At 38.3% G+C, this 24,164-nt stretch overlaps 1 protein-coding gene across 13 annotated transcripts in view; it reads left to right on the top strand.

Annotated features, from left to right (window-relative positions):
* Positions 1 to 24,164, top strand: part of fryl (furry homolog, like) — a 62,362-nt gene that overhangs the window by 2,040 nt on the left and 36,158 nt on the right. For 4 of the 13 annotated variants that reach the window (XM_026345039.1, XM_026345035.1, XM_026345036.1 and 1 more), the window contains exons 1-6: positions 7,753 to 7,977; positions 10,383 to 10,448; positions 22,245 to 22,453; positions 22,947 to 23,000; positions 23,790 to 23,929; positions 24,035 to 24,131. In XM_026345039.1, the coding sequence (XP_026200824.1) occupies positions 7,851 to 7,977; positions 10,383 to 10,448; positions 22,245 to 22,453; positions 22,947 to 23,000; positions 23,790 to 23,929; positions 24,035 to 24,131 (693 nt within the window). In that variant the 5' untranslated portion in view covers positions 7,753 to 7,850. Of the gene's footprint in view, positions 1 to 2,631; positions 2,702 to 7,400; positions 7,978 to 10,382; positions 10,449 to 13,125; positions 13,942 to 22,244; positions 22,454 to 22,946; positions 23,001 to 23,789; positions 23,930 to 24,034; positions 24,132 to 24,164 lie in introns of those variants that run through there. The other 9 variants (XM_026345046.1, XM_026345037.1, XM_026345033.1 and 6 more) reach the window with 6 other exon arrangements.

The following is a 24,164-nucleotide window of genomic DNA, read 5'->3' as shown; positions in this document are numbered from 1 at the left end:
TATCCCAGACATTTATGATGTAATATAATACCAACTGTCATTTATTTGATTACAGTAGATGACCTCTTATCTAAATCTAGACTGATCAGTTGGGTCCAGGTGTGTGTGTGCGCGTGTGTGTATGTGTGCATTTGCACATAGATAAATTATTAACTGGGCAAATGATGAAATAATAAACAGAGAATTGCCAATAAACCTTTCCATTTAATTAAATCTTGTCCCCAACCAGTTCCTTTGTCTGCTAGCACTCATCTTTATAGCAACATTGCCCTGGACTGAGTATTGCACTCAACTTATATTGTGAATTGTATCCGAGTACTTAACATTGAGCAGCACTGCTGTTCACTGTTTGAGGGAAATTTACATGGTCAAGTGAAGACGTCCTGCGAAATAGTGAAGATAGGAATATTCCTGAAGTAGTAAATAACTTAAAGAGCCACTGTTTGATCATGGTAATCCAAAATGGCTTGGTAACACAAAAAATGGACAGGAACCTACATAAAAAAACAGGTAATGAATGTTTGTTATGTAGTGTTTTGGAAAATAGCAGTTCGTCACCATCTCTCTTCTGACCTTGCACTGATTTACATAGGCTAGGCATTTGTTTCATTGAAAAACTTGGCGTAATGTAGTGCTCAGTAAGGTCTGAGTGTAGCTAGAAATAACCTATAATTGAGCCCTGCCGAAGAAGATTATCCTTGGCTTTGGGAGAGAGGGTTTGCAGTATAATTGATGTTTGGGTCTGCCTTTACCAAAGAAACCACCCTGTCATTGCCCTCAAGATGGCCTCAGCATTTATGAGAGCATTTATGCCAAGTTTAGATCCATTGATGGTAATACCTAATATTTTCTGGCTATATGTATAATCCAGAACAAGATAAAGATAAGAGAAATATCTGTTGAAACATGCAAAAAATGTTTATGCACTTCCCTTCCCAGTCGGAAGAAGCTAGTAATGTTTCCGCTTAAGAGGTAGTGATTACAACAGACCAGGCCTGTCATTTAGTGTTGTAGGGAGCCAGATATAGGCTTTTCCCCTTTGTCCAAATTACTGTAGCACACTGGCTGCTTTTGACTTTGAGTTGTCCCAGAATAGTTTAAGGCAAGTACACAAAATACATTGCAAAAAAGTCAGCATTCTTGAATTTTTTTTTTTAAATTTTGATACTCATTATGCACCATTGAATACATTCTTGTTTTCAGATGTAAGGCATTAAACACTTTACAAAAGTCCTGCGCTATTCTTGATGTGTGTATGTGATAGATAAATAAGGGAAAATGGCAAAAGGAGACAGAGCAGTTTTGTCTTTGTCAGGGTTATCTCATATCTCCTGGATGGACTACAGGCCTTTGCAGCATCCTTGGTGTGTGCTGCATTCAGAAAATGCAGGGAAATATTAGACAAAGTTAAGTTAACAATTGATGAGCTCATTCCTGCTTTGCTGACCTTTAGTTCTTCTCCGATGTTGCGGTAACAATTAAATATCCTAACTTACAGAGACCTGCTAATGCATAGATTAGTTTAGTAGAATTTGTAAGCTTCGTTGATATATATTTTAGCACCAGCAGAGAAATGTTTTTTTTTTTTTTTTTGTTTAAATATAGAGCAGGAGCTGAACCTGTGGCTGTATTTGCTACGTTCAGAATGTGCACAAGGTTTTGCTCACCCTTTTTCTGTGGTTGCACAGTTTTTTTTGTTTTTTGGAGTCACTGAGTTGGAACAGGAAGTCAGACGTAGTAGTCACAGGTCTGTCAGCGTGAGAAGCGAGTGATTAGGTATGAGAATTTTTTCTGTTGTGTTTGTGGTGGGTGGGAGAAAGTATGGCATGTCACTATGACACAGCCATTGTGCCGTTAAGTTTTTAGTTTAGTTTAGTTTTGCTTTGACTTGCTGACCTTTTCTCACATCTGTCCAAAGTGCTAGTGGAAGTTCTCACACCTCAACTTCTCTGTCTGGCTGCTGTGTGACTTAGTGGCTTGTTCTTCCTTCCTTTGTTTGACTGCAGTTTGATAATGGTTACAAGTTTCTAACCTTCTATATTTTTCATTCGTGCTAGTCAGATGTCACTAGGTTGAGTTGATGTGCTTGTATCCTGCCCATTTTTTTACTTTCTGAAACAAAGTTGTGAATATCTTATGTTCTGCACTGAGGCAATAACAGTCATTGTATGACTCAATGCAAGATTACCTGACTATAAAAGGAGCCCTTTTCAGCCACTGTGATAATAAACTGGATGGAAAGTACAGTTTTCGAGGCTCTGATTGCTTATGTAACCGCCTCTTGGATGTAGTGGGTAATCTTCAGATTATTACTCCGCTCAGGAAGAGGTTTTAATCCTATGCTAGTACAGAGCAAGCCAGGCTGAAGAAAACAGTCAGTTGACCCATCACTTTGCCATAACCCAGACCTGACTGCCTAACAGTATTCTGCCAGCTGTAAGGATGCACAGAATGTTATTACAGCACTTAAACGTGCATCATCAAATATTTGAGTAACTAAAATTAAGCTGCCATTCAGAAAAACACTGTAAAAACTTATTTTAACTTACTATTTTAATACAAACACTTTTCTCACCAATCCAAACTTTTTTGGATGTATCTCTGACAGCATTTCTGTTCTCTCTGTTTTAGATTGTTGTGCAGTGAAATTCTGGACCCTCCTTTCTTCTTCCAGTTCTAGGCCCTGCTCTATGGCCTTAAGGTACGTCACAGGGGTCATCTGGGTTGTGTTCTACTGTGCCATGGTTTAGGTTTTATGGAAACTGCAAACTAAGTAGGTTGGGAATAAACAGGGTATTGAATTAATCTCTTTGCTAAATTCTGAAAGAAGCAGGGCAGAGTTTTAGTCCTATCTAAAGTCTATCTGACATTTATTTTTCAGTCAGCTTGAATAATTTTACTTTTTACTTTTACATTCTGTTTAGAAACGTTGTCCATGGTATGGATATAAGGCGAGGAATGCCTCTTTCTAATGGTCCCAGAGTTATACAGAATCTTTATATGAGCTTAAAGTTTTAAGTAATGTTTCTGTGTTAAAGGAACTACTTGCCTTGTGTGGTTATTATATCTTGTGCAGTATGGTAAAAGGTGTCAACATGGGGAGGCAGAGGCTGCTGGTTTGGCTATTACCACTGTCACAGCAATGCAACAGCTGTCTTTTTATAGATATGTTTGCATTTCATTTGAGTAGGTCAAAATTATGTCTCTTTATTATTGTGAATTCAAATATGCATATAAAAAACACAAATACATTGATCAGAAAACCAGTTGTCAAAAATGTCAGTGTAAAATTAACACTCTATTCAGGACAGCGCAAAGCTTGTATCAAAAGGGAAAGCTTTACATCAAAATATCCAACATAGTTATTGTTGATTAATAAAATCATGGCAAAAAAACTTCCAGAATGCTTCATGTTATATTTAATGTAATATAATATCATATTGGCATTGTTTTCAGCTAGGTAGCTACTCCCTCCTAAATTTGACATCACCCCAGTATGTAAAATTAGCAACCAGATAGAGCGACAGAGTTGGTGCTATGAGAACCAGATGTCTGTGACCTACAGAAACTATGATGTAGGGAGTAAAGTGTTTCTCATTTATTTTTTGTTCTATATTGTTGTTTTATATTTTAGTAATTAGTGTAAAATATAGTATAACAAATATGTAATACTATGTCATGTCTTGTAATATATTTAGACACGATGAATAGGTTACCACAGCAGACTGAATGTGATGGCACAGTAATCTTGTTGAATGCACCAGCACAAGTTGAGCCCATGGTCTAAGTATTTTGTCAGACACTGATCTTAGGTGTGTATTATCAAATACTGCAAATAAGACGAAATTGAGTCATATTTTTATTCAGGTTATCTTATAACTCCTAACTCGTATATCAAGAAGCACTTCTACTTGGCTGTTTTTACAACATTGTTGTACAATAATTGACTTTGTTTGGAATTGTTTGGTTCAATATATTCAGTGGTTAAAATATATTGCATGTAGCATTGTGCTAATTGTAGTATCTGTAGTTAGGTCATTTTGCTTGAGCAAGGAAGTGTAAATGTTGGGAAGTTGTATTGCAATACTGTGTTCCTCTAAATGCAGTTTTTGCGTATTATTGCGGCCTTTGTGACATGAGTGCCATATCTAAAAGGTAATTGGCCAGACAGACAAGACTTAGCAAAACCAGCATGACCTTAATGGCTTTGTTCACATTACAGACTTAATGCTCAGTTAAAGTCCTATTCTTTCAGAGCTTTTTATGTTGACGGTTCACATTCATGTTTGTTAATGACATGTATCTGCCTCCAGTGTGAATGTAGTTGATCCCCTAAACTGCCACTGATCAATAGCAATGTAATTTTTAAGCAACTTTCTTAAACACTGCTTGTCTACAGTATGTTCAGTTCAGTTGGAATTGAAAATAGTGTCTTTATTAATGTTAACAAATGTTGACACTAAATGATGGGCAAATAGACATGGTTAGAGAAGTGAGATTTTTAAAAAAGAAAAATGCAAATTTAAATATGGCCATTGTGACAGCATAGAGATTGGATATTAATGAGATGTAGGGCAAAATGCAAGTGGCCCAGAACATGAGAGAATATGAAAAAAACAAAAACGTTTATTTACCATTTTATGGAAAAAAAAAAAAATCTGATCTGAGTCACTTCAAGTTCAATATCTGTTAAATTGAAAGGACAGGATATGTTGCCCTAACTGTAGAGAACTGTTAGTAGAACAGTGCTTTCAAGAATAGTGCTAGTCTTACTTTCCAGTAATGTGTTCGTTGAGGTACACATCAGCTTACACACAAGCCACTGTTCCAGAGAAAAAAATTATTTGGTTGCCTTTATGGGGGTGAATGTATTGGTGGAACTGCCAAGTTTATAGAATACACCGTTTATATACAACAATGATTTGAAGTAAACAAAATTAAGTTGATATTGTAATGGTAACTTCAAAGACATTTTTCAAACAATTGGCATCAAGGCACATTGATAAAATTGTAATTTTGTGGCTACGTAATTAGAGGTTTTAGTGGCACAGAAAGGCAGCACTGTAACTTGAGTGGTGGATGTTTGCACCACTAGGGGGCAGTGCAACATTGTTTTCCTGCTGTTGAGCTTAAACTGATGTGGCTGCAACTTTTTACTGACATCCAGTGGTGGAGTAGCAGTTCAGATTTATGCACATTCAGAAAGTCTCTAGTAGACTTTGCTGACAGTATACTGACCAGCTGACTGCAAAATGGACTCTGGACCATGGCCCACTAGTTTTCCTGTTTTCTCCTGCTTGAAAGCAGAACAAGGCAGGGGCGGCGGGACCCAGTATGGCATAGAAATGCTGCACATTGTTCCCAGAGCTTCCTCTTCCACATTCCTGGGCTGATTGGGATCTGGGCCTCCTGTGCAGGGGTATTGTTCTAACTCAGCAGCACCACAGAACTGGCCCCAGCAATCCACAGCTGCCTCTACTGACCATTGTGGTGCTCAGGCAGAGTGATGACTATTTTTGCCCTCAGTCATCTTTCTCTCTGTCTCTCCCACTCACTCTCTCATTCTCCCCATTGGACTCTTGTCCCTTACTCTGCATCTTTGCTTAGGTCTCTGTCTTGTCCCAACAAAGATTCCTTCTTGCAGCTTGTTGTGATTGATGAGATTTTGGCAATATGATAATAGTCTATACAATATTATTCCAGTATTTCTTTCTTCTGTTTTTTCAGAGCATCTACACTCCAGATCTCTGATTTGTAGCTTAGTTTAGTGATTATAATCTCCTTTTCTTATTTAAAAATAAATAAATAAAAAATGTCATTGATTTAGCTTTGATTTAGAGGAAAATTAAAGTGCATTCCATTTTTAAAATGGAATGCACTTTAATTACTTTGGACAAATGGATTCTTGTATGAACTGCTGGTGATCCAGCTTTCTGTTGTTTTTCTTTTTTCACAGCAATTTGGGTCTTGTTCATAGATTCCAAAAACATGTTTTCTTTGTGTGTGTTCTGATAGTTGGCCTGTAGAGGGCAGAATTTTCGCAAAAACTTCCACACTTCATTTATTTTTGGTTTTCATTAGTTTTTTTTCCCACTTTGTGCCTACTCTACAGGTTACGTTTTGGGCAGGGTAATTAATAATTTAAACTACTGGATAACTACTGTTTCTGTATAGTATTTGAATAAATGACAGAGACTGTGATGATAACTGTGATATGTATTTTTAGTTTCCTTTACTATTACTTCCTCTGTAATTCTTAATCTTTGTATATTAAAACCATTACATCATGTTGACATTTTCAACCATTGCAGTAGAAGCGGTACTGAACAGTGCTGGTCAGACTAAACAAACAATTTGAAGACATTAGATATTTGTGGTTAGCATTTTACTCATTTTTTTCTGACATTTAGCCAAAGAATCAATCATAAAACCCATTAAAAAATATATAGGTTTAGCTCTACATTATTGAATATTTTTTTATTTTCACTACACTTCAACAAATTGAACTCCATGAGTTCAGTACCACTCCCTTTTTGCTTACAGTACACATAGAATGCTAATATCAATGGAGTTTTAGTTATAGCTAGATAAGTGTACTGCTTTCTGTTCCATTGTGCAGAAGCTTTGATGTGTTGGATAGTTGGTGGTGAATCAGAATGCTTATCGTATAGGCGTGAAGTTTAGTGCTTACCAGTGTTACAGCCTTATGTTATTGAGGGATAGCTATGTTCGTGCTTGGATGGCCAATTCATTTTAGCACTCAGAAAAGAGATTTTGATGATTTCTTCAGGCAGAGCGCTTTTACGAGTGTCAGCATAGTCTGTCTTACTTCTCAACTTCAGATATTTGGTTGTTTGCTGCAGGTACAAGCCGTGCAGCCAAGCAGAGCACAGCAGTCTGTCATCACCCAGTTTTATAGACCCCATCAATTTGCCCTTTCTCCATCTCTTCATAATAGCTCAGTACAGTTGAGCAGAAGTGAAAGCCATGGGAGGAGTGCTGTTGTTGTTGTTATCGTTGTTGTTGCAGCTCTTTAGTAAGTTGGCAACAAAGCAAACAACCTTTTCTGTGTGAATACTAACAAGAAACACCATCCTGACTATGATAAGAACTATCAGTAAATGCAGGCATGTAAGTATATCCACCTCCACGAAGCTTTCCTACTTATAGTGTCTTTCAACCTTCTTCCTCCCCTCTTGGTTTCTTTCACTGGTGAGCAACACAGGCCAGCAGGGTGTGGCTGGTGTCGTCTCTGTTTGATTGGCTGGTGGCCCAGGCTTGTTTTATCTCCTGTGGAACATGTTCTAGTCCCACCCCAGATAGTGCCTGGCACTCAAACCTAACCCTGCCCACTTAAAATTACATCACGACTTATGAAAAGTGCCATGTCTGTTTGCTTTCTTCGTTCATTGTGAGCAGACAGGTAATATTGCAGGATAGGAAGTTTGTCTCGTTGGCTTGCTACAGTAAACGGCTTCTCCTGTACTAGTTAGGCCAGACAGACAACTTTAGAGAGCTTGGTAGGTAGTTTCGGTTCTGGTCTGTAAGGGCAAACACTGCAATATTACATAGAGGCTGTAATTGTGACTGAATGCTGCAAGTAGGTAAACAGCTAGATACAGGTGTCAACTCTGTCTGCTTGTCTGTAAATGGGGCAGATGAGGCAGACAGATAATTTTTATGGGAGAATGGAATGGCAAAGGCTATTGGACTGCGCACCAGAGTGAAAGACTAAAAAGCCCTCAAGCATGGAGTTTCTGAAGAGCCTGGTTCCTGCTGTCATCTCAGGGGAGGGGGCCACTGAACATGGGGGAGCCCTGCCCAGAGAGACAGGTCCACGGCTCCTTCGCATGAAACGAATGGGCCTGCTTGCTATGGGACAGACCATTGAGGAAGATCCGGTAGATCCTGTGATAGAGATAGATCCAGAGATTGGCACCTCCAGGCCTCTTCGCAGTACCCGAACCCGACTCAAAGGTATAACTGATTGAACTGTGTATTAATACAGTGGTTTATTGTACTGAATATAATTTAGGCTACTGTACTCAAAATACTGTATACATAATAGAGTTGGGCAGTTACCTATATTTTGAATGTCATTGTGTTTGGGGTCTCATATGTGGTTTTAGCACACCATTAATATGCCAGAGATGTCTGGACTGCTCATGCTATATGCAAGAACAGAAATGGACATGGATGGAACTGGAAAAGCACAACAAAATTTGCAGCTGAGACCATGGTTTGCATTTATTAGATTAGTAATAATCCTCTAAAACATCTTTTGGAGGCAGGTGCTGCCATTGATTTAAAAAACAAAAAACAAAATTAGATTCAAAATGTTTTGATTGTTATTAAAAGTGATGTTAATGTTAGCTTTTGTTAATTACCAACAGCTACATTTTATCAATCACAGTGCAGTGACACAATTCTAATAAAACAAGAAATCTTTAGTTGATCCAGTAGATCATGATAGTCCAGCTCCCAGCCCCTGATCCAATTGCTTCTTGGTTTAAGACCAGTAAGGAGTTGGTGCCAGACTGGAACCAGTTTTCCCGGTTGAGAGCTGGTTCTTTAGTGGTCAGAACTCCAAAAAATAGTTTAAAAGTAAGCACTTGTTCTGAACCAGCCCTGGAACTGGCTTGTTGGAAAATGGTATGTCAGGTGTGTGATGGTACCAACACACTTAGAGGTTAGCTTATTTGAAGCCTGTTTTTTTTCTGTCCTGAAAATATGTAGATGTTTTACCACAGCAGCCAGTTTTATACACATTTCATAAATGCATTTTACAAAACTGTTCCCATTAACCTAATTGCTACCAGCTTTAGGCAGCTGCTTTCAACAAACAAGTTCTGCTTAAATGACTTTACGCAACCTGCTCTGCACCAAATGGCAGACAAAGTTAGAATACTGTGAGGCAATTGTTTGCTAACATGTTAACAACTTCATATAATGGTAATCTGTACAGGGTTTGGAGTCAAGGAACCTGTGATGAATCATGTCTGTTCTTTTTAATAAGATAAATCATTCGTATTAACAAAGAAAGTTTTACTACACATTAGATGATCATTTCCTGGGTTGTATTGTCCATTTAGGGACACTGTCCATGCCATAATGTACTGCTCAAAATCTTAGGCCACTATCACATTTTTTCTTAGCAATGCTATTATACCCTTATATATTTGTTTCTCAGTTTTACACTGGAACACACCAAGTTCTAGAAACACACAAAGTACTTTTTTTGGCTGCTGTCCTTTCCCAAACTTTGTCCAGGTAGAGCTGCCAGATGCTAGCTAGCAGGACCTCCTCCACTCTCTGAAAACTAGAATTCTTAGACTTCTCATCCGATTTTGACATCTCTTCCACTCCTATTTTGTCATAGACTTCTCCAAATTCCTCTGAAGAGTTTATACTCTATATTCGTTGATCCTGCAGAAGCTATTTTTTTGTTTTTCTAGTTGTATTCTAATAAAGACACAGCTAATCTATTGGTAGCCTAAGACCTTTTGCACAGTCAAGACTACTGTGTGTATCTCTTCACTTTTTAGTAGAAGCTGTCTCACAAGTACTTGTTGCTTTTGCTTAGTGATGTTGCAATATAAAGAATGATGTGCTTTTTAATGCCAACTTGATCCACTGCTTGCTCTATACAGCAATAGCTAACAAGAAAAAAGAAGAAAATGTAATTCAAATGAGTATTGGATCATACTCAGCAGAGGTTTGCATTTCAATGCTGTTGCATTTCTAGCAGGAGCTTGAGTGTTTGTTCTAAATCATGAGTTGTGCTGACACTGTTAATCCTCTGCAGAAGGTCTACCATTGTGTCTATGGATACAGTAGTTAAAGGTTTAGTAGTTGCATGTGTACACATATAAATTATGTGTGCGTGCAGGCCAGCCAGTTTACACTAGCAGTTGGCTGATGAATTTTCGTCAGTCTCTCAAAATGGCTTTTTGCAGTGCTACCTGTCAGAGCATGCTTGATCCCTGTTTACTCATGGTTAAAGCATGACTGAGCTCTCTCTCTCTCTCTCTCTCTCTCTCTCTCTCTCTCTCTCTCTCTCTCTCTCTCTCTCTCTCTCTCTCTCTCTTGCTCTCTGTCTCTCGCTCTCTCTCTGCTGTACTCTCCTGGCCTGTTAGCCTCTGAGAGCAGGACTAGTTAGGTAGCTAAACTAACCCAAAAAACAATGAAAGGCTTTACTTCGGTTTGGAGTTTTTGTGATTAATAAGGACAAAAAATGCATCTGTATTTAGTCACCCAGGTAACTGTAACCATAAATGTGTTAAGCTCAGACTGATTTTTATATACTGATACTTTTGTTAGAGAACAAGAGACTGAATAGAGTAAATTGTTTTCATATCTTTCCTTTCTTTCTTTCCAACTAGGAAACATCCATCATATTAGAAAAGTCTCCTTTTTACATCATGCTGGTGATGGCAGTGGTCACAATGGTGAGTTGTGTAATGTAAGAAGTGATGTGATTGCTACAGTAGTTGAGGTAAGCAGAGATATTTAGAGATAATAGAAGGCAGTATTCATACCTCAGGATAAATTGCCCCTTGTTTAAATCAGAGCTGAGTGCCACTCCCTTGTTGCAGAACTGGCATAGCCCAGGTTGGCTTTTAAGGTGGTGCAAGTCCTTTCTTTCTGCCATTTGTCTTTCTTTGCACATAGTGATGTCACCCAGTTGCTGGATTTACTGCTGAGCTTTTGGGAAGGGTTTGATTTGGGCTAGTATTTGGTTAATGGGTGCTGCAGGTTTCCTGTTTGTGTTGTGGGAGTGTTTGGAGCATGTGAGTGAACATGATTGCACTGGTGGGTTGTACTTCTGCAATGAAAGAGATGGATGTGATTTCTGTCTGAACAATCCATAGGTATTTCTATTAGACAAAGATATTTGTGGAGTCTGTTTTGTCAAATAGATTTTAGCAAACTGTAGTGAAAGAAACTAATATAGTTGTAATATAGTGTCATAGCTGGGAAAACAAATGCTGTGTGTCATTGTTGGTATTTTTTCTCAAGTCAGAACTCCTAATGAATGCTTCTCTATAGTGAACAGCTAGAAGCTGGCTCAATTGCTTTCTGTAATGCTTTGAGTAAAGAGCTGACCTTTTTGTACCTGTTACGATGAGTTTTAATTCCGAATTGCCTGGTGTTCTGTTCTTTCATTTCATAAAGATGATATGCTTCTGACCAACAAATTGCTGTGCTAAAATTAGTTGCCTCTCATCATTTGCTAGGCAAATCTGAGAATGAGTTTGCTAAATCACACACACACACAGTCTTATAGCTGAAGCATTAAACTGTTGAATTTGGCCAGAAAAAAATTCTTTAAAAAAGGTCTGAAACTTTAGTCTAAATATGCAGAATTTTTGTTTTGATAACTATTACGAGCATCTAAAAGTAATAGCTGGCTCCTGACTCAAGGGAGTTGGTGGAAGGTGAGGAGCTGTGTGGGTTGTAGAGTTGTGCTGCATACTCGGATTGCTGTGAGGGATCTAAATGGCATGTCCTCTGCAACCCAGGCACCACTGGGAGGTCAGGGATTGAATTACAGCTCCTATCGATTATTGTTCCCACCACTGCCCTTCAGAGAAGCTTAGACAGGAAATGCATCCTCCACCCTGTGGACTCCTAGGAGGAAGAGTTCTCCTATACTGTCTGCAGTCAGGATGGCTAGCTGTCAATCCCAGCTCCCACTTTGTGAATGGGGCTACTATAACTTGCCATGTACATTTAGTTGAGATTATTTGATTAGTGAGCAATTCTTTCCAGGAAGTCAGTTATAATGTTGTTTATTTGAGTCCTCAACATGTGTAGGCTCTGTTGGACAGTAGCTCTTGGCCCTAATTGTCCCAGAGATGTAATGTCTGTTATTCCTCTGCATTCCTCTAGCAATAAAGCTAGTTTACAGACAACAATCTCTGCAGAGTTCTGTGTGTTTGTATGTTAACTGATTTCCTGATAATGATTAAAAATATAATTCTGTTTTTAAACATAATGTTTAAACGTTAGGCATTTTCTCAATACCCTCCTCCCACTTTTAAGGATTCCTACCTAAAAGTTTGTTTCAGTAAAATGAAATCTGTTTAACCTAAAAAAAAAAAATTACCACCAGGAAACGGCAACATTGACATGTCTCTTCATAATTTACAGACTGCATTTAACTGTATCCAAAAGATGTCTTTAAATAAAGTGAAGCAATCTGCAATTGCTGCAAATGTGCAATGGGACTATAAAGAATCTGTGCTTGTTTATCACAAGACAGAGTTCCTCAGTGGAAGCCTGCATCAGGGTAGCACCAGCCAGAGCTTGACAAAGCATCTGCTTGTGTTGTGTTTGTTTGCAATGAGCTCTGTCTCATTTTGCATAACTTGTATAGTGTAGGACATGTGACAGAGGGAGAGACTGAGGGCGAGAGAGAAATGACTAAACCAAAAGGAGACAAAGAGCATTTGTCTTTTGCAGCCTTCCCAGTGATGATCCCCACAGAATATTTTGTTAACAAACTTAATCCTGCGCTCAACTACAAATAACTTGGTGTCATGTGCATCTGTTTTTAAGTCTTTGCGAGAGCAGAAAAAACAACCATCAACACACGATTAACATATCAGATGAAACGGGTGCGTGTGTCTTTCTCTCATTCACATTTACACAAACACAGGGCTGGTTGTGCATAAATGCATCTGTAGTGCATTTGTGTATTCTTTTAAACAGAGCAGTGATATAATGCCTGTAACTGCACTGGGGGTGAACAGTTGTGTCCATGATCTGACATTAGAAAAAGTAGCAGGTATCCATGTCCCCAGGTGAGTGAGTACAGATGGAACACGTTTTACTTTGTTTTGATGGTATGGATAGATTGTATACATAATGAATGACGTTTTTATAATTTTGGGGAACATATTGGAATAGGACCAATAGGTGAAGTGTGCAATCCAGTGTTCAGTGTATCTTTGTTTCTTTTTGCTTTCTCTCATCCACCCTCCCATTCTTTCCTTTCCCTCCTACTGCAGTCAGGGATGACGCATCAGTATTGCTGTGGAGCCTACAGGAAGTGTGGTTTTGATAGACCAGTGGAGAGGCAGCACAGTAGCAGCTCTGACATGCGTATGCATTACTGAACCACAGCCAGGGAACACTCGCAGCATTTTGATGACATCACCCACCCCCACACTCTTGCTCCTGCCTCTATCTGTTTGCTGTTGAAACAAGCCCTCTCTCACTCAAAGAGAAACGAGCAGGCATCAGTAAAAGAACAAGAGCTAGCTGGGAAGAGGAGGGGCTGCTTGTGAGCGAATGGAGAAGGAGAGTGCTTTGGGGGGAGGTGGAGGGTGGCTGACAGTGTTAGCAGGCTAGGACTGGCATACACACACGGGAAGAGAAGAGAAAAGAAGAAGGAATATTGCTGTGAATTAAGACTTCTATTGTGAACTCTTGTGCTGCTGTTTTCTCTCATATCAGGAGCAAAAGTTCTCACACAGTTTTGTCCTTCACCTTTCTGGATTTTTCTGTGCTGAAATGGGGATGAGAGACTCTGTGGACTGGCAACGGGGCAGCAGACACTGGGGTGGAATACTTCTCTAAGCAGTCAGATATGCTTTTTCTTCACTTCTACCAGTGTAGTTTTGCTAAGAGCTAGGTGGCAGAGGAAACAAACTAATAGCACTTCTTCTGTCTCCTTCTTCCGAAGTTGTCCAGCATGCAGCCTTTAAGCAGAATCTGTGGAGGGTAGAATTCAGATTAGATGTGCTGTAAGTTTGAAAGGTGAAAAACAAGGAGGGAAATGTTTGTAGTTTTTGTAAAATGAAAGTGACTGGAGCCGTTTAAAATTTGTGCCTTCTGGTGAAGCCAAACTTTTGAGCACCACTATGCTGAGCTTGCAGGATTCGGTCTTCTTTGAGATCAGCATCAAATCTCTCCTCAAGTCTTGGAGTAGCAGCTGTGAGTACCCATGCTAAGCTTGCACACATTGACATACAACTGACCACTAAACTTACCTACACACATCCAGGACACTGTGCAGAATTGTACATGCTTGAATTCCATGCCGTGTAAGATAAGTGGTTATTAATGGAGTTTTCAGGTTGACCAATTATATTTGGTCCAGCCCGGGTTGCGTGATGTTTGTGCAGGAGGCAGCAATTAACCTCTTCATTCAGCAGAGCCTACCTTCCTCCCCTTGCTCATCATCTTTCAACTGGCTCCTGGTTGTCCCATAGATGGTGTCTCTATTGATGAGCATTTGCTGATGCATAACACGGGTGTACTTTATATACTGTTTTATTTTCTGAAGGTACTGGCTGTTCTTGGCTCTGTATTGCTTTTTCTATCTTTGTTCTATTTGTCGTTTTAATTTAACCTCTTTTTCTCCAGTCTCCCTTAGTACCTCTCAGTCCAGTGTTCATCTCTTTTTTTCCCTCCTCCTTTAATAACTCTCTACTTTCCTCTGGGGCAGCTAATGTTTCCCTACTATTGATCAGTCCTCTGGTTTCCTCCTATTATTAGCTGTTCATACAGCCCATATCACTTTAGAAATAAAAAAAACGTGCTCTCTTCACTGTCACTGAAATATAGTAATGGTCAAAGGTGGACGGCAAGGTGCAGTCTCAATTGTTCAGTTGCTGCTGCTGATTCATCACTCCTGGTTTCCCTGCAAGAATTATTACACAAAGACATAACACATTTTATTGTGCAACTTAACGTTAAGCACATTTTCAATACAAGTTTGGAAAATGTACATTTTTGTGTTACATTGTCTTAATGAGGCTTTAAAATGCTTTATGTTTTAAGTGTGTACCCAGTTTGACAAATGTGACTCTTGACACAACAGTTGAACAGAGAATAGCATATAGCCTACAATACATAGCTTTGCTGTGAGTGCAGAACCGCCAGCCACACAAACTCTGACCAAACATTCCTGCTGTCTACAAGAGGAATGTTTAGTTTGCCTTTTTCAGTGATTCAGTGTGTATATACTGGTACAGTAGATTCACACCCCTTCACTTTTACACACTGTATTGTAGATTAAATGGATGAAATTGGGATTCTTGCCCTTCAGTCTATATGTTTTCACTTTGTCATGAATGACAAAGTGGAAACTGCAGAATGTCACCCTTTGTTGTGATATACAGTTATTGTGTGTGTGTGTGTGTGTGTGTGTGTGTGTGTTGGAATTCAGATATGATTGAATTTGATGATATGCAAATGTAACTTGTGACATAACTTAAAAGAAAAAAAAAGAAGAAATAAATATCTGACTTTGATTTTCATTCTACAGAATATTTAAAACAAATACAAGAAATTGAAAATGGCTTGACAGATTAATATTCTTGTGACTGGAGTTGCAAAATTAAGATGTTTAAGGTCCATAGGACTGTAGCCAACCTCTTTGGACTTGCCCTCAAGAGGCTAATTGATTTGACTAGATTGAACAGAATGATTGTGCAAATGGTAGATGAAGAACTAAGATACAAGACAGGGATCAATGTCAATGTATATGAGTGTCTGTTTCAATTGGGTGCTTTTTGATTCACAGTGGACTGTCCAAAGAAAAACATGAAAAAGACTTACTGCAGTAAGCTAACATGCACATCAACATATCACAATACAAATTAGAGAATGTCCTTTGGACAAAACTAGTCACATCAGCTCTATAGTAAACATAGAGAAAAATGAAACTTTCAAAGATAAGAACACCATATGTACTGTGAAACATGGAGGTAGCTTCGTTATTTTTGGTGCTGCTTTGCTTGGTCTGGTGCTCGGTGCCTGGAATCTGTGCAGAGCAGTGTGAAATCTTAAGACTATCAAGTAATTCTGGAGCATAACATACTATACTGCCCCATGTCAAAGTTCTGTCACTGGTCATGGGTTCTCCAGCAGGATAATAACTCAAAACACACAGCTAAAAGCCAAGAACTAAAACTAAAAACTAAAGGTTGACCTATTTTGAAGTGGCCTTTTGTGTGCCCTGATTGGAATCCTGTTGATCATGGAAAGAGCTGAAACGGTGTGGAGAAGGCACCCTTCAAACCAGCTGGAGCACTTTGTTCATTAATATTATCCTAGTTATTATCACCCTGGACATACCTCAAATCCATTGTTTTGATTATTCCTCTGTAACCTGGTGCACTGATGAATGTAATCCATAATTCCAACACATTTTCAGATGAGATGATGGAGAAAGCTACTGTTGTTGCCACCAGCGCCAACAAGTGTGGCACAACTTCTTCTGGTACATCTGTGCACTTACGTTATTCATCAACATTCTGTCTTTAGTGACAGGGTCTCACCTCTCCAAAAAAAAAAAAAAAAAAAAAAGATAGATAGATACAGTTTTGCTGAATACTGTTTATTTGTACCTCAGTGATATATCATGATATTTAAGAAAATATTTAGTTTAAATTGAAATTCTGCCTATGGATAAAACAGCCAGACAGTCCAAGTTTAATTTTAATTACATTTCTGATGGGTCAGAATAGTTCATCACTGCATATGAGGGAAAGGTTGGAGCACAGACTAGTCTGACTGATCACAAGTTTAGACATTCTGCAGGTTAAAAAGACAATACATACTGTAAGATAAGATAAGAGATTTGTTATCTATTGCAGACTGAACAATTCTGTAAGTAGCTGTAATTATTAGCTGTAGTTACTGTTACATTTCATGCTAAAAAAGAAGATGCACCACATTATACAGCAAATTCCACATATTAGGCACTTCATAGGCAGAAGACTACTCACGCTAGACAGAAAGAAAAATGTCAGTGTTTTGCAAAATATTCAGCAAATGGGAATATGTTGTTGTTTTTCACGTTAGTCTGCAATGACCACAAAAGAAGTACTTATTTTGTTGGTTCTGATTAAACACTGTACCAGCATAACCTTTAGCTGTGAAATGTGGTCAGCAGTGTGGGACTGTCGTGTCAGGATATGGTGGGGCTAAGATGTCCTATCTAATGAACACTCAGTAGTTTGCTGTATAGTGGGCTGTTAAATAACATTTTGAGACACTGATCAGATAGTTGCTATGAGCATAACTATTATTATCATTTTCCTATTGTACATATACCATATGTCATAGTTTGGAAAAATAGAACATAGTTCAATAGCTAACAAATACAAAATGTTTTCAGGCATAGTAGAATTATCTGTAGAAAAAAAGAATCTGAAAACGCAGATTAAAGAATTTGTACAATAGGTAAGTAGCTCTGTGGCTGAGACTGCCATCACACAACAAATCTGTCTGTGGTCTATAGCTTTTCTGTTAAGAGCTTAATATCCTCTCTGTCTGTCTTCCAACAGTTCAAAGATGGTTTGGTACATGAGAACATTTTGACCGTAGGTTAGATAATGAGCATTGAAAAGGTTGCGTGTATTTGTCCTATATTGGGACCAAATGTTTGTGACCACATAAGAACTATGTGACATTTTCATGATAACATGGAAAAAGAAAAAAAAAAACTTTAAAATTTAATAACACAGAAAGTTAAGAAATGCAATTTCCAATTTATAACCAGCAATCAAATGCAAGCAGATTTGTGGCTTGTTAATTCCTACAGGTTTCTCAGCTGGCATTGCTTAGTACTCTAAAAAGCTTTGTCGAAACTGGGTCAGCTGAGGATCTAAATCATGATTAAGAAGAGCAAGATTGACCAGCTATTAAGGATCAATACATTAAATACAGCAACCTCATCACAGATACAGAATTAGCTCAGTAATGAAAACAATACTCCAATCAGCAAAAGTACTGTCAAAATAAGGCTGGCTAGTAGTGATCTCAGGGGGCAAGTAGCTGTTTCTAAAAGCCCAACACAAGTAGTTTAGAGATAAGAAGACATATTTTCCATTAACACTTGAAAACCATTGTTTTCAATTTTGGGAGGAGTTGTTGTAACTTTAGTAGGTATCTGTTATCTTCATCAAGTAGCATAAATTGAAGTCATTAAGGTAATGTAGGTAAGTTTCTACTCCGTATCCCTAAAATATCTGGCCCTAGCATTTTAACAGTTCCTGCATTGTACTACTATTAATTCACCTTCTCCATTTCTAATTTAAGTTTAAATGGATTTGTTACCTTTAAAAAATTATCTTGTATTTACTTTTAGAAACGGGTAGGAATACAGAGCATTACAAGGTTCTCTGTTAGTTTAAAAGTAAACAACCACCTGTTGGCAAACACATTTTTATTTTTAATTTCTACCACCTTACAGTTGTCTCTCCTATCCTTTTGCAGGGTTATTGGGCCTCTGAAACAGCTCCTAAATAAACATGTTGAGTTAAAATGCAAAGTAATTTGAGTAATTAATGCATATAGAAGGGTTGCATTGTGACTCTTTATTGTTTAATGCATGTTTTTTTTATGACTGCACATGGCACAAATGCATGTTTCTCAATCCGTGACTCTGTTTTACTAAGAGTCTGACTGATCTCTTCTGGTGGAAAAAAAAAACTTTGCCCTCTATCCTGTTGATTCATTTTTATTTGGAAGTGATAATGGTAAAGAGTAAACCAGTAGTAACTCGTCAGAAACTGAGCATGTTCAGACACAATAGCAGAATTGCCTCCGCCACACCACATGAACATTGGCAGGGATTCTTTTGTCAAAAAATGGACACACTCATGGCCATGCATTCCAACAGTATGTTTGTGCTGTTGTTTCTGGTTGTCCTGACAGAGGAAGTGAGCAGGCGTTTGGGAGGACTTTATTTTAACTGTGACAAGGTGGAGTCATTGCTGTAATAGTTGCGTAATCCTGCTCAGTTTCTTAAACACGATCATGGAACTGTGGCAGACTGTAACTTAAATGCTCCTCACAACAAAATTAGATTTTTCATATATAGAACATTAATAGCATAGTGTCAGCCTTTTTTTTATCATAAATGTCTGTCTTTAAATGTTCTGAATCCCTCAGTGTTTCCTTGGGCAGCAGATTTCGAGATTCAGATTTCACATTCTCAGACAAATAAAAGAAAAACCAAAGCATGTTTCAGTTCTTTAAAACCATCTATTTTCAGTTTTGAATACTGTGACAACGTCCTACTGAGATTCAGCCATAAATAAGATTTTATTCATGAGGTAACTTTGCCTCAGTTGTATAATCTCCCCTGTAAGTGTGTTGCAAGCCTTTTTGTTTTTATACATATTATTAGCAAATCTTGCTTGAACTTTTGCATTCAGATTTGAATAGGAAACCAAAGATGACATTAGGTCAAATGTGCATCATCAAAGTTTCAGTCAGACAGCCAGTTCCTGCCTTAAAATGGGGAGATGTTTGTAATCGCTGAGAATTGTGCAATTGGGTCATCGTTGGAAGGAAATATAGTTTGGCATGCCACAAATGACTGGCATGTCCCAGTGAGAAAGACAGAGGGAGGGAAGGGTAGAGACTTGGCCCAGTGAAGGATGCCTAGAATGTTGTTTTTTTTTTCCCTTTTCCCATTTTGCCATTAACTGAAAAAGTGTTGAGGTATTAGTTTGTGTGAACTAGTCAACAATCCAGCTGGTTCAGGGTGGGAGTGAAAAGAACGATGAAAGGGGGGTTTAGGCACTGATTGGATATCAGGAGCTGGCTATGTGACGTCACAGTAAACAAAGAGGCAAATGCTTGAAAGGCTCTCTGTGCTGCTCAACAACATGACCACAACACAGCTAACACTTGCTACTGCACTGGCCCTGCCAACCTCATTGCCCCACTTTAATTTTATTATGATGAATTGAATCAAAACAAATTTTTGTTTATACTATACATGTTTCTGTTATCTCCCCCTCCCATACTATTATGCTATTATAAGTCATAGTCTAGATGTGGTTTTAGGATGTAATGCTAAATATTATTTTAAGTCTTTTTCATGTAATCTAAAAAATGAATCATTCTACATTTTATTAAGTATAAATAATACAAGTGTCAGTTACACTTTTAGTTGCTGGTGTTTATTAGCAAAACATTGGCAAGTCTTGTAACTTACGATGCTTACTAATCACTATACTATATTTTTTGACATTTTAATTCAAGAAATAAGTCAGTAGCATTTGTTTTGGCATGCTGTAAATAGTAGGTCACTTTTTTAAAATCTTTTCTTATATGTGATGTTTTGCTTATTACAGTTGGTTTGTGGTATTAAACTAGTCTGAATACTAGGCAGTAGTGGTTGACTGATTGATCCGTCTGTTTTGGCTGTCTGTACACATTAGTCGATTTATTTAAAAGATAAATAAATAAATAAATAAATAAATAAATAAATATTTGCACCAAACCTACACTTTATTACATATAAATGCATAACATTATTTGGGTGCAACAGTTTCAGTGACTAACAAGGGTGAATTTTATTTGGACTCAGATCAAATAAAACCACTACCAGACTGTCATTATTAGTCATCTATTACAGCAAACAGGCCTAAAGAGGCTCAACTTCTTGATTATTTGATGGACACACACACGCACACACACTACTTTTTTTACTTTTTTACTTCACTTCTGCCCCTCGGTTGTATTCAGACTATTCCAACTGCATGAGTGTTTCTGTGACAACCAGGAAGAAACAGATCAAGGCTTTTCCTGGAAGGGAACGGGGTAAAGGGTTAGGTCTCTACTGGCTGTCCACTTGGCTTGAGTGGAACCTTTGTGGACCAGACTGGAAGTTGTGTCCCAGTTTTAGCATATATCTCAAGTGTTCTGTGGAGATTTATGCAACATTGTACCCTCTGATAGATGGCAATTTGGCTGATATGCACTTCACTGCACATTTTTCATTTTAGTAATACAGTTTTTTTCGTTCCAATGTTGTAAATGGTAAAATATACAGAGTTGGTGCTTAATCAGTATGTTAACCTCGTACAAAAGGGGTGGATTTTGTATTTATACTTGATACCGTAGCCTCAACACTATACCCTTTTGTGATTGTTGAGCATAATTTCCCAAAACATAGGCTCTAGCTTTTTGGCCATCTCCCTCGACAGCCAGCCTCAGAAGATTTGCTTATACTATTTGAATAGGATGACCAAATGATCTCCGCCCCATGCAAATATGCAAAGGGCTCTGGGTTCTACTAGATGATGACAGTAGATTAATGTGTTTCAGGAAGCTGCTCTTAATACTGGTAGGGGAGCCCCAAAGATTTTTCAGTGTTTTTCCTTATTGCTGAAACTTTTTACAGAATGGTGCAATTTACTGATTGTACCTTTTTAAAGACACCCATGGATATTATTTGAGAAATATATGTATAGTGACAGTTTAATATGGTCCTTCTTACAAAAGTATAAACACATCTTCAAACGAACACATCTAACATATTTAATATCAGATAAAACTAAAACTTTTATGACCTTTAAAACTACAGAGTAAAAAATAATATATAATCTTAACCCTATAAACCTGAACATAGCCTCAGTTAATACACTTTTCATGATTATCATAACCAATGTACATTTTTTTTGTCTATTGTTTCATAGATTACATTTAAGAAAAAACATCCTGTTGTTAGCCTGTGTGTTTACACTGTTTCAAGTTAACTTATGGAGCTGACTCTTTGGGAAATAAACCAGTTTAATGTGCTGATGGGGAAGATTGATACCCTTAATGTATATACGATAAATATGAAGCCACTGCTGTCAGCCATTTCATTTTATTAAGCAAAGTGCACAGTGTGTTACTTAGTGACCCTAAGAGTTGATGCTATGCAGATGGTGTCACCTCTGGACAGAAACATGCTAGCTGCTGTTTCTCTTTCCAGGATTTTTGCTAAACTAAGCTAACTGGATGCTAGTGTCTTATTTTCCATAAAGACATGAGAGTTGTATTAATATGTCATCTGTTGTCATCTCTTACAAGACAAACAAGTTTTTTAAAGATGTAGAGCAGTTTATTCAAACCTAAGTTGTTGAAAGAACTGGTGTATACTCATTAGAGATTATTATTCTAGATAAGAACGATTTTGCTTTAAGGAGTTGTGATTATTATGTTTGTTTTCAATGTTTTTTGAACCTGCTATGGCTGATATCAGTTGAGAAAATTAGAATTATATTACAATAATCAAAAAAAAGTTGGTTATTTGCTTTAGTCAGCACTGAAATACCTGCCGCTCTCTCAATGAGTCCATTCATTTGCTTCTTTAGGAAATGCCTGTGCTCCTGTTTGGATCACAACTAGCTCATGATACTGCATACTTTACAAGAGGGCTTCTTCGACTCACACTTGTACTCACACTATTATTTCCTAACCTCTGCCCTCTGGCCTTTTTACAGCTTCTACACCAGTCAGCAGCAGCGTGAGTAGACGCCGTGCCCCTGCCTCTGTGACTCCCCTGTTGTGGGAGAAACACAACATCGCCGCCATGTCGAGCATCACCATTGACCCCGAGCTCAAGCCCGGGGAGTTTGTCATCAAAAGTCTATTTGCCGAGTTTGCTGTTTTGGCTGAGAAGAAGATCGAGATGGTGATGGCTGAACCACTGGTGAGTCTCACAAGGCTCGAAAGCTAGTGTCAAGACGCACAGGAAATGAAATTCAACACACAACACATCAGGTCGCACACAGTGCTCAGGCAGTCTCTGATCTTTTTTACATTAGGAAAAACCTGAAAAATGTTTGAGGAAATTGGCAGGAGAGACATATAATCTTTATGTACATAATATACATGAGTGGTACACCTGGTTACTATAAATATATCTGTTTGACTGCCCTGTTAGTCCATGCATTCCTCTGGCAGGGTGACAGCCTCAGGCTGACACAAGTTTTGACTCACTCACTTACTCTCATTCAGACTCTCATTGAGTTTATGCACCACAGTAAAACATCTGTCTATTCTGTTATTCTCCCTTACTTGCTTACTCATCATCAAGTGTGCTGCTGACTGACAATCTGCTATTATGCACTCACCAACAATATTACTACTGGGTTATTAACAAACTCATTCTGAAATATTTCATCTGTCTCACTCTCTTACAGGAGAAACCCCTGTCCCGTTCCCTCCAGAGAGGTGAAGATGCACAATTTGACCAGGTCAGTATAGCTATAGTCATGAGCGGGACGTAAAAACTGTATCATGTGTAGTGCATGGATGTGAGACAATCATTTTTTTCCCCAGACTAAAAACAGCTCTGCCCTACCTCTGTATGTGTGTGCAGTATTTGAATCCCCAGCTCCACCCAATGAATCCCCTACTCAATGGCCTGTCTGTCCATCATCTTTAGCTGATGTAGAACTCTATACAATGGGCCTGGATGCTGCAGAATGCTTTGTTCAGCACAACCCAAAGCCAATGAGGATATAATGCTATAGATCCTGGTTGTCCGCTTTTTGAATGAGGGAGAGAAACCTGGTATAGCGTGCGCAAAAGTGAGAGTGTAGAATCGCTGTGTCATCCTCAGCAGTAAATCAGCATCGGGTGCTGTAGTGTCTCTGCCTGGCATCATAAGGGCAGAGGGAGCAGTTGCATAACTCTCTTCCTTAGCATCAGTCATCCACCTCACTTATCGTGCTGTGCTGGCCCTTAAACACAAATGCACACTCTTGGACTTAAATAGTTTATGCATACTGATCACCTCATCTCATGTTTTATGTATTATTTAAAAACTGTTCACTATAATCTTTCTAAAGTGCTGAATATTGTTTTCTGTATTTATTCATTAGCAATAGCATTTGCTGCCTTGTCATAAAAATAAAGTCATTACTACTCATTCTGTATAGCACACAGTTATTGGGTATCTACTATAATATTCATGCATGTTCATTATATTTGTGTCTAATAATAGTTAATAGTCTAATGTAAATTGTATATATTTTTTCCAGTTAATAAGCTCTATGAGCTCAATAGCAGAACACTGTTTGCCCTCTCTACTGCGCACACTGTTTGACTGGTACCGCCGGCAGAGTGGTACTGAAGACGAGTCTTATGAGTACAGGCCTCGCTCCAGTACAAAGTCCAAAGGGTAAGCTGCTCATCCTCAGTTATATATGTCAATGTTTTGCTTTTTATTAAGGTTAACTTTACTCAAAACACCATTGTTTACATTATTTTCTTCCCTGCCTTCTAGAGATGAACAGCACCGGGATAAAGATTACCTTCTGGAACGGAGGGACTTAGCCATAGATTTCATTTTTTGTTTAGTTTTAGTGGAAGTTCTAAAACAGGTAAGCAGTCTGGCTCTCTGTTTTACACTGTAG

Source organism: Anabas testudineus, chromosome 4, assembly GCF_900324465.2.
Source record: "Anabas testudineus chromosome 4, fAnaTes1.2, whole genome shotgun sequence".
In the NCBI taxonomy this organism is placed as follows: Eukaryota; Metazoa; Chordata; class Actinopteri; order Anabantiformes; family Anabantidae; genus Anabas; species Anabas testudineus.
Note: the sequence above shows the minus strand (reverse complement) of the source record. Positions and strands in the feature narration are given on the sequence as shown.